The 11,477-nt window shown below is 37.9% G+C and overlaps 1 protein-coding gene across 1 annotated transcript; it reads left to right on the forward strand.

Moving 5' to 3' along the window:
• The first annotated feature begins 1,804 nt into the window (after positions 1-1,804).
• LOC113051690 (alanine aminotransferase 2-like) lies at positions 1,805-10,484 on the forward strand. The gene is made up of 11 exons (XM_026215647.1): positions 1,805-2,395; positions 4,062-4,151; positions 5,265-5,373; positions 5,618-5,751; positions 5,826-6,069; positions 6,855-6,934; positions 7,798-7,934; positions 8,301-8,475; positions 8,552-8,707; positions 9,087-9,199; positions 9,547-10,484. The coding sequence occupies exons 1-11, from the start codon at positions 2,087-2,089 to the stop codon at positions 9,644-9,646; spliced, it is 1,647 nt and encodes a 548-aa protein (XP_026071432.1). The 5' UTR covers positions 1,805-2,086; the 3' UTR covers positions 9,647-10,484.
• Positions 10,485-11,477: the final 993 nt, after the last annotated feature.

Genomic DNA, 11,477 nt, shown 5'->3' on the forward strand with positions numbered 1-11,477 from the left:
TTGATGACTGGGTGTCACTAAAGCATCTCTGAGAGAGCGAACGGCGATAATAAACAGTCTGCTGGCCAGATATTTCACGGAGCATGCGCACTACAGCACGATATTCATTCACATGGGTGAAGAACAATAAGTGCTGATGGAGGTGAAATAGATATGGTGGTTGAGACCTATTATAGGCTTAGCAGATGGTTTTGTATGATTGGCTTAGAATATAAACACATATTCTTACACGTCCTCTGCTTTTTTTATGCCCCAGCCCAGTTAACGTCTTGTTCTGTTGTTAAGGACAAAACTTAACTCTACCCACTGCTCAACTTTCCTCTTTATATCTTTCACAACATGGGATACAATCAAAACACTGTATAAAACGTGTGTTTGAAATAGAAAGGTCTGGAACAGGAGTATGTCTTGTTTATAATATTAAAAAGTGAGATGATCAGACACTGCATGGCAAAGACTGCTTTTGTGTTTGGAATACAGCAGGGAAGCAGCGTTTTCACATAACCAAACTTTGAAGTACTAAAGCCCACTATTGAGTTCCTCTTAAAAGCAGAAAGGGGAATCATAAAAGAGTATAATGTGTGGCTCTGCAGACTTCACGGTTGTTGGTTGCACACTGTGGGAATCTCATGTCCTCTTCATATGCTAAACTAGTCATGAAGGCTCAAGGGCTGCTCTTGTAACCTCTCACGAGATGACGTGGGTTACTGGTACACACAGGGTGTTAATGACGTTTCCTGAGAAAGTGTGGATTTTGATCGGACTGAAAGAGAATGTTGTTTGGGAACAACTGGGAAATCTTTCTTTTTTTTATAATAAAACATTGGCATGGCAGAAGTTATAAGTGAAAACACACTTTACCAAATATTTAAATGTAAATAATAATAAAAAGCAACATGACAAACATGGTGTGGTACCAGTGAGAGGTAGGCATTTTAAATAGTAATATTAATAGGTATAGGCTATATATATATAATCGGGATTACAGCCTTGCGTCCAACAGATGGCACCATTTCAATCAGATTACATCTAATTATGGTCTACAAAACATTTTCACTTACTCCAGCCTTTGAATTGGATTTGTGCATATTTTCCTAATAAAATCCATATTAATGCTTGTATATGAGTCAAATACTATCGTCTAAAATGAACTGTCTTGAAAAAAGAAACAGTGTGGTTTTATTAATTCGATTGAAATTATAAATGATTTATGTCTGATTTATGATTTAATATGAAAATCGAGTAGAATTAAATGACAGGTTCTTGTTCCCTTTATTCTGAAGAAAGATTGACCACAAGAGAACGGTTCAGATGTATTGTGTAATATGTCACGATGATATCTGCTCAACAGACGGTATGTGATGAAATGCTCTTCAATGTGATGAAATGCAAAAAGACGCAAACAAGTTTATTTTCTGTTTTATGACTCTGAGGGTGGAGATAATTAAGTAATATGGGCCAAACAAAATTCAAAATTGCTTTATTCAGTTTTAATCTGCTATCTCTACCCAAATGTTTGAGAAAATCGTTTAAAGAATATATAAAACAAGAAAATGTAAAAAAAAAAAAAAAGCCCAGACACGTCACATCTGATTTGCAACGGCAGAGTTTAAAGCTTTTAATTTGAGACTGATACAATTTTTACCGGCTATGACAGCGGGAAACTTTCCACCCAACAAGCACACACACCCACAGCGCTGGTTATTGTAGTTTAATTCTAAGCGCAGTGAATGGTAAGGGTGGATAAAGCAGCAGCATGAGAACTACAACCCCCATGACGAACAGAAACATGAGCGCGCTGAATGAGAGCATGAAGATTGGCGGGGGGATGATAGTAGGCGATGATGAGACGATCCTCTGATGAGCGTGGGACGGTGAAGCATTTGATAATGCGGTCCTGCCTCGTATAGAATAAATTTTTTCTAAAGTTATTTAGCTCTGTATTTGTTAATTTTATTAACTGCTTTAACTCGCGGTTAGAAGAACCGTATTTTTTTTTTTACAGTTGCGTCTCTACAGCATTGCATCCTTGTTCCTGGCTTTCGACAGGTTCACCAGACAGGCTCGACTTCCTCATTGTGCCGATATGCATCGTCTGCAGTCACTGGCAGCTCGATCATTGATCGCCGGAGCTCTCGATCAGTGTACCCCCTTAATATCACTGACATCTCTTGCTGGGGTACGACACAAGTCTCAAGGTCCGTCCGTGGAGAAGCACGGCCAGATGCGCTTCCTCACAGCCGAGGCTAAAGCGGCTGCTGGGCGCCTCGACGGGAAGATGCGGGAGAGGACCCTGACTATGGACACTCTGAACCCGCAGGTGAAGGCTGTGGAGTACGCTGTGAGAGGACCTATTGTCATCAAAGCCGGAGAGATCGAGAGATACCTGGAGGAGGTGAGAAGATGTTTCATAGATTGCTGTTTCAATGCAGCATCCCAGAGCTAAATTACATGTTGGTAAATGTTTGCTTTTGGACACCCCACTAAAACAAAATAAAAATCTGACCATATGTTTTATTCCTGTTCACAGTTGTAACCAGTGCTAGAATAGTCATAATCGCTCAGGCAGACATAATAGAAAGTTGCATTCAATAAAGTTGATTTTTCTTTTTTTTTTCTTTTTTTTGAGCCAGCGTGGGAATTTTATTATTATTTTTTTTGGTCACACATCAGACTACTTATTTGTTTAGTTATGATTTATGCGAGGCAGGGTAGTTTTAATAACGCATTCACAATAAAGCTTTTAAGTATTATATCTACCAAACACCTTTGTTGAATTAATATTATTTTTAATATTCTTCAATTTCGGGATTTTTGACACATAACAATCGTTCAAATGATTAAACTGGTCATTCACACCAGTTATGTAGAAAACTGACATGAATTCCGAGCACTTTAATTTATAGTTGACAACACTTTGTATAATGTATAGTTCATACTTCAAATAGGTTTTGGTCACAAATTTGGCTTTTGGGATTGAATGGATTAAAGCAGTGGTCTCAAACTCAACTCCTGGAGGGCCACAGCTCTGCACATCTTTGCTCCAATGGAGACCAATGGATGAAAGCTTTTTTTCTTTTTTTAAATTAAACATTGTAAAAAAAAATTTGGATGAAAAATAAGTACTTGAATAACTAAAATAAGAGGAACTTTTCAATTGCTCTAACATTAATTCTCCACTAGTTACTGAATGGATGTGAGGAAGTTCCCTTAGGGATATACTGCTTTTCATACCAAAAAGTGCTTTGTGGTTGGAAGTAACATGCCAGGCGATCTGCCCTGCATGGCTTTTAGTGACGCATCTTTATTTTTTTCCCTTTCATTTCTTATGTCCGTGAGAGTCGCTTTGAATAAAACCGTGTTCAGTCCACTTTCTGCCTTCCTTGCAGTGCCATTATCAAAAAAGTGCAGCAAAGTGTCTGATTCCTGTGAAGGTGACCATTCAGCAGTAATGTTATCTAACTCTCTTTGCCGTGACATAGAAGTATGTTTGAGCATGCATGCTCAGCAATGACAGATGAGCACTTAGGAACGGAGCTTTATTTATAGCCCATGAACCGCTGCCTTCTAGACCTTTGACAAGGGCATGATCCCCCCCAGACCCTGATGCTCTCCTCATCTCATAATGTGACCTTGATTGACTGTTCAACTTTGTGTTGCCCTTAGCCATGCCCTGAGCATGCGACTAGATGATACAAAATGTTCACAAAGCGGTTTGAGGACTACAATGATAAAAAACAACAACAACATGTCAGTAGTTGGTCATGAAACTTACCCTGATTTAAAAGACAAAATGTTCTACAACTTAATTTCACAATATTAGTTTTATATATAGTTTTATAAAACTTTTATATTTTATATTTAGTTTTTATGACTAAACCTAACTATGCAAGTCCAGACAAACATCTGCTTTCACTGCAACACTGGTAGACGTGATCTTTTTTTTCTACAGCTGTCTGGTGCATGCGAGGACAGGTCTATTTGAATCCTTTGCAATGTGGATTCTGGGGAAGACTTGTGGAGTTGTTCACATAATGGACTCCTCTTTTATTTTCTTCTAGGGTGGTACAAAACCCTTCTCTGAAGTCATCAAAGCCAACATCGGTGATGCACATGCCATGGGACAACAGCCAATCACCTTTCTCAGACAGGTAACCAAAAATGCACTACTTATTCTTTCATCATAGTCAACTGTCTTTGTTTTGAATTAAGTTATTATAGCCTTACAATTTGCTATAAAAATGAAGATTAACTTGATTGATTTTCCAAATGCATGTCATAGACCTGATTGTGAAGAATTCAAAAATACAGTACTTCAGTATTATTGCAACTTTAAATGAAGCACATTGTTTCCCATTTTTGTAGCGTGCATATTTGGTGTCCCTGACCTGTTCACTCACTGTGACTCAACACAGTGTCTTTTTATTAATTATGCAAAGCTCCTGAAACTACATAACAGATTTTCCAGCTCATTTAGACTGTAAAAACATAGAACCTGTAAACAAAATCAGTGAGCGTTTTAGCATGAACACGTGTATTCAGGTTAATGAGGAGTCCAGTTTCTGCTCAATGTTGTATGGCATGAAATAAAAGCAGCTTTTGTTGACCACTCACAGTTTTGGAACACGCTGCAAATTCCAGTTGAAGACCGTCTCTTATGATTGGCCTAGTTTATTCAGAGTTGATCTAGCCTTTCATTATGAACCAAACAAAGGCTTATGTGATGGCCTGAGAGAGCTTGTGAAATATGTTTTCTTGAGAGCCAACAGAATGCAGCTTTGCATGCTTGCAGGACAGTCGTAGTTACTGGTCAGTGTGGTCATATGATTCTTGAGCTCATGGCAACATTAAGGAAAATAGAGTAAAAAGAAAGCTGTCTTTTACCTGTATGGGTTATGGCTTGGAAACTTTGGGAGGGACTGGACTTCACCAGCCATCTGGTCCAGACTCTGTTATATTTTGGGAAAAAAGTTCTTGCTCAAATGACTGTTTCTCCCCTTCAGTGTGCAAAATGAATGAATGATCAATGGAACATTATGCTTATAAGTTACAATACATATAGAAATATTGCCAGAATAAATAGCAGTTTGTTGTGAATAATTATATCATTGATTGCTAATGGACCTTTAGTATTTAGATTTTAGTGGAAATACATGTGCATCGAGACCGTTGGACTGTATTTGCTCTAAAATCTTTTAAATTGCTCTCACTGACTACAGACGAATAAGAGTGTGTTAAATGTGTGTGTGTGTTAATCTGTGCAGGTGGTGGCTCTCTGTACATTCCCTGAGCTGATGGACAGCCCCAGTTTCCCAGAGGATGCCAAATGGAGAGCACGGCGTATCCTGCAGGGCTGCGGTGGACACAGTCTCGGTGTGTGCATTTGTTCCTCTGAGGATGTGTCTTTGAAACCGGTCAAGACCATATTATAAATCAAAATGTGAAACTCCGTTTACAGTGTAGCGATTGGAAACGATCCGTGATCTCCTGTTATTGCAGATCATGCAGTTCTCAGGAAGCTTGGGAACAATAGAGCTGTATCACCACACTGGGGTCCATTCAGTGTTTTGCTGCAGTAAGTGCTTTATGAGTGCTAACGCCTGTGATTCTGTCACAGGGTCATATAGTGCAAGCCCCGGCGTGGAATGCATCCGCAAAGACATCGCTGCGTACATAGAGCAGAGAGATGAAGGAGTTCCTTCAGACTGTGAAAACATTTACCTCACCACTGGGGCTAGTGATGGCATTATGGTAAGTCATTGTGTCTTTACAGTCAGTCAGAGAGTTGACCTGCAGTGCTAACAGAACCAAACTTTGTTTTCAAGACTATTCTACGGCTGCTGGTGTCTGGAAAAGATTCTTCTCGGACCGGTGTAATGATCCCCATCCCTCAGTACCCGCTTTACTCTGCTGCAATCTCTGAGATGGATGCGGTACAGGTCAACTACTACTTAGATGAGGACAACTGCTGGGCCCTGGACATCAACGAACTTTACAGAGCTTATCAGGATGCCAAGCTGCACTGTCAGCCAAGAGTCGTTTGCATCATTAACCCTGGCAACCCTACTGGTAGGTATATTGTGAAGCTTATTCTTGTCCTCGAGTTTGTTTGGATCCAATAGCAGGTGTCCTGGAAAGAAGAGCATGTCCCTGTTATTCCCTCATGTTCTTTTTTCCAGTCATGATCCCTCGTGAGCGGGGACAGATGCTGATGAGATCTAAAATAACTTCCATAGGATTTCTTTAGGCAATATTCCAGGTCTTCTGACGCTGATCGCTTTGTGTTGATGAATGGAAACTAGTTTAATCAATCATTTACTGAATGTTGCAATATGGAATGTAAAATATTTTAAAATATAGATTATTTTGTGTAGAATTAAAATAGGTCCGATATGTTTGTGGTCTGCCCAAGCTTGTGCTGTCCTGTTTCTGGAGTGATGATGTGTGTTGTGATGCTGATGCAAGGTTTTTTGGGGGGCTGGACACTTCAGGTGGTTAGATGAAATCTGGATTGCTGAATGAGTCATCTATTTTTGATCTGCATTGATGGAAGAGAGAGACTATAAAAATATATGTATGTGAGAATCACTGTATTAAATACGGCATGTTAAGATGCACTGCGCTAACATGTTGATGCAATATATATATATATATATATATATATATATATATATATTAATATATATATATATATATATTAATATATTAAATTATATATATATATATATATATATATATATATATATATATATATATATATTAATATATTAATATATTAAATTATTTAATGTTTAGGTGAACTACCCCTTTTAATTCTGTCCTCTCTGTCCCTTCATCCCTTTTACTCTTTACAGGTCAGGTCCAGAGTAAAAAGTGCATTGAAGAAGTCCTACACTTTGCTTATGAAGAAAATCTCTTTGTTATGTCAGATGAGGTAATCTCAATATGTGCTCTTTTTGCGTTTACCATTTGAATAAAAAAATAGTTGAGCTACCTTTTAAACTTTATTTATTTTATTTTTTTACTTTTAATAAGCAATGATGCATTGAATTGACCAGGGTGACTGCAAAGACATTGTGTAATGTTACAACAAGTTTCTATTTCAAATATATATTATTTTAAAACTAGTTTTCATCAAAGATCTAAAAAAGTAAAAAAAAAGTATCATGGTTTCCAGAAAAATATTAAGCAACATTAATACTAGTAAGAAATGTTTCTTAAGCATTAAATCAGCATATTAGAACGATTTGTTTAAGACTGCTGATATCAGAGGAATAAATTGCATTTTAGATTTACATTCATGCATTTTGCAGACGGTTTAATCCAAAGTGACTTGCATTGCATTTAAGGCATATTCTGCATCAGGTTAGGCATTCCCTGGCAATGAAGCCCAAAACCTTGACGTTGTTAGCATCATACTCTAACTGACTGAGCTACAGGAATGCTTTTCATTTTAAAATATTATATTTTGTTTTATTATATTTAAGATTTTTTATATTTAAAAATGTATATTTTTAAATTTTAATACAATTACAGTTTTACTGTTTTTATAGTATTTTTCAATAACTTTGCTTTGCAATAAATGCTTTCATCAAACAAAAAGATCATCAAACAAAAATTGTAGCAACTACTAACTTTTCAACATTAGTGCGCATTTAAGCTTGAAACCGAAGTATTTAAATTTAAGCTTTTCAGAAGTATGTGTGCCTCAGTTGCCTGAATCTTGTTCTTATTGAACACATTTGACTCCCATACGACTATCATGTACCCAGTGTTGGTTTGCTCTGTTGCTGGCAGGTGTATCAGGACAATGTGTACACTCCTGACTGTCAGTTCCACTCCTTCAAGAAGGTGCTCTATGAGATGGGTCCCGAGTACTTCAACAGCGTGGAGCTCGCCTCCTTCCATTCCACTTCCAAAGGTTACACGGGAGAGTGAGTATTCCTGTCCTGGACCACTGCAGGGGAAAGCATGCGGAGACCAGCTTTCTGAGACCCTTCACATGACAACCACAGTATCCTGAAACACATTTAGACATCATCTGGCTTTATAATTTGTGATTTTAAATAGATGTGATGTAGAAATATCCGAAGTTGGCATTTGTATGGATGTTTTAATGGCAGCTCAGTGTGCTGGGCTAAGGCATTGTTGTTCAAAAGACCAAAAGATTCCTCTGATATTTTATGTGGAATGTGGCCTGACTAGAATTGAGTGTTTTTCTGACAAAACCTCAAATGAATTTGGCAGACTTGTCCAGCAAGTCTGAGACCACATGGTGACGTGTCCATGTCGATCCACAGATGTGGCTTCCGGGGTGGATATATGGAGGTGATCAACATGGATCCTGTGGTCAAGGCCCAGCTGGTCAAGCTTTTATCAGTGCGTCTGTGTCCCCCCTTGGCCGGCCAGGCTGCAATGGATGTGATAGTCAACCCTCCACGTCCAGACGAACATTCGTACAGACAGTTCCACCAGGTTAGTGTGTCTGGTGAAGACACTGATTATTGTTATTACAGTATTAGTATGTTTGGGTTTGTTTGATCTCTTTCAGGAGAAATCCTCAGTGCTGGGTGCTTTAGCAGACAAAGCTAAACTAACTGAGCAGTTCCTGAATTCAGTTCCAGGAATCAAGTGTAATCCCGTCCAGGGGGCCATGTATGCCTTCCCACGAATCTTTATTCCTCCTAAGGCAGTGGAGGAAGCCAAGGCAAGTGCTCCTACCTCACCAACACTTGAGCTCTCTGGTGGTGGGGTTTTTCTTGTATTGGGATCCACTAGTTTCATGGAACGCTACATTATTCACAGTAAACTGTGCAAACTTCCTTTGAACACCACTGATTTAAGTGCTATCTGGTTAAAAAGGATGTAACCAGTAGTATTAGTTTAGCACAGGTCAAACAGTCATCAAGAATTGAGTGAATCATTGCTTGCAGAATGCTAGTTTGCAAACGATAATGGCAGAAACTGCTCTTCTACTCGAATGAAATTGCTGTGTTTTGTTAATCAGAAAAAAAGAAAAGGCGAAAGTTAGAGATGCAAAGTGTGAGCTGGCACTGAGGTTGTGTGTCTGTGATTTTGTTCGGCAGGCTCTAGGAATGCAGCCGGACATGTTTTACTGTCTGAGATTGCTGGAGGAGACAGGAATCTGTGTTGTTCCTGGAAGTGGCTTTGGGCAGAAAGATGGAACGTATCATTTCAGGTAAAGTTGTTGATCAAACAAATCCAAGTATTTTATTTATATATCAGGTGAATTTGTTTCAACCCATGACTTCCTGGAAGAACATGATTTGAAATCTGCCATATTTTGTCTTTGGCACTTTTTTGGCCTAAAATGTTGTTTTCGCAGAAAAGCTGCATTGAACCTGCTCGTCACATTCTGTGTTTTTTTTTTAAACCAGATTAATGAAATGGCTCAGAAAACTGAGAATTATTCACTTCCATTACCATTTAAATTATTGTGTGATGATATTGCTTTTTGATATTGTGTTTTATTATTTGATTTGCCTCTTTTTGTTTTAAAGTTTGGTCTGTTTGTCTTTGTTTCAGAATGACAATCCTGCCATCCATAGAGAAGCTGAAGGTACTTCTTGACAAAGTGCGAGATTTCCACATCAGTTTCCTGAAAGAGTGCTCTGCTCTGGAGTGAGATGACATCTGATCTGAAACAGAAGCTTGCGAGTTCAGCATTACTTGACAAACTAACAAATTTAAACGGGAAAGCTAGTGTTAAGTCTAAAAATTCTAATTCTAGACATGATTTAATCAAGCAGTTGAAATTACAGCCTTGTTTACTAATATTTTCAGAAAATGGTTTCTGGATGAGTTTTACAGAAATAGCCATTTAGCCAGACATGTAACACTTGAATATTTCAGTTATGTTTGTACACATTGTCATTTTATAATTTTTTTTTTTTTTATTGAATTTGCCTTTAAATCATAACTTCTGCAGCATGGTTCATGGTACGTAGACAACCTCTATATAATACAAGAGATTCGGCTACAAGCATTATGAACAACTTTCCAAACCAGGAACTAAACTGTGACGGATGTTACTCACTTGAAAATAGCTCAACTGAAACTCTTTTGTAGCACCTTATATCAAAACCATTTGGCTGATGCAAATAGTTTTTTTTTTTCTTTGGTGCTGAGGGAGGGAAGCTGGTATGCTGTTGTGATGAACACTTGTTAAAGTTCTGGGAATTTTACAAGAATGGACTCTTTTAATGTTTGTGTTGCACTCATTCCCATGTAATGTATCTTAACATTTTATCTTCGAAAAATTTACTTTTACAAATTTAGTCCCAAGTTAAGCTTCTGTGGAAGATTGTGGCCAAGATAATGATTTACTTGTCTCTGACACTGTATGTTTTCAAGGCCAGTTGAAGCATGCATGGAGAAAGTGCTGTAATTGTTTACTGATGCCTTTTATTTCATTCTGTGTTGCAAGCTATTTTGAGCTATTAAACACAATGCTATTTGAATCAGTCCTGGGACCTGTACCATGAAGCTAGCTGAACAAACTCTGGGTTACAGGATTGGTTTCAAGCTGACAAAAGCAAACCAATCAGGCTTCGTAGATACCATGATGCTGCTGATCATCTACTTTTTTCTGTCAGCTCAGACCTTAATCCTGAATTTGTGCATACTATATAAACTATAAGTATAATATAAATATAATACATACTATATAAACGTACACCCGAACATTGTCCCCTAGTGAATTTTGAATGCAGCTTCCAAGAGACTATTAGAAAATAGACTAATAATATTTTACATATTTTAAAACGTTTAGTGCGGCACATCATCAGCTGCTAAATTCAAATCTGCGATCGCGAGCGTTGCGCATTAAACCAATCACAGACGTTTCTGTTGAGATTGTGAATGCAACTGTAGGTTAACGTAATAAACTCACGATAGATTGAAGTCGATGGAAATTTGATTTGCTCGCTTTCTGTACAATGAAAGTGTTATCATTAGTAACTTAGTGTTTTATTAAATTCACATTAAATACAAAGTCAGTCGTATTCAAATATTTTGACATGGCACCCGCTGGTTTTATGCTCCGTCATTAGATTACACATCGCCCATTATAGATTAACTAACATGATCTACAAATTTGCAAAATGCATTTACTTGCACATATTCGAGAAATCAAGATATAGTTTACACGTTTGGGAATATTTTGGGGAAAAAAGAAAGAAAAAAAATAGGCCTACATCAGTTGTACAGCACTATTGTGGCTCCTGTGTCACATGACTCGACCCTCCCAGCAGTGCACCCTCAAACATACCAAGTGTGTGACACCCCTGATCGGACACATTTACTAATTAAAAATTAGCTATCAAGAGAAATGTGTGTCAAAGTTGACGCACTTTCTGACATCTCTTATATCAAAGCCGTTGACCGTGAACGAATGCTGTTAATGTCTGTGTAAAGATGTGTTTGGGCTGAAGCAGCAGACAGATCGGTGTAGGACA

This window comes from Carassius auratus, chromosome 32 (assembly GCF_003368295.1).
Source record: "Carassius auratus strain Wakin chromosome 32, ASM336829v1, whole genome shotgun sequence".
NCBI classification, from domain to species: Eukaryota; Metazoa; Chordata; class Actinopteri; order Cypriniformes; family Cyprinidae; genus Carassius; species Carassius auratus.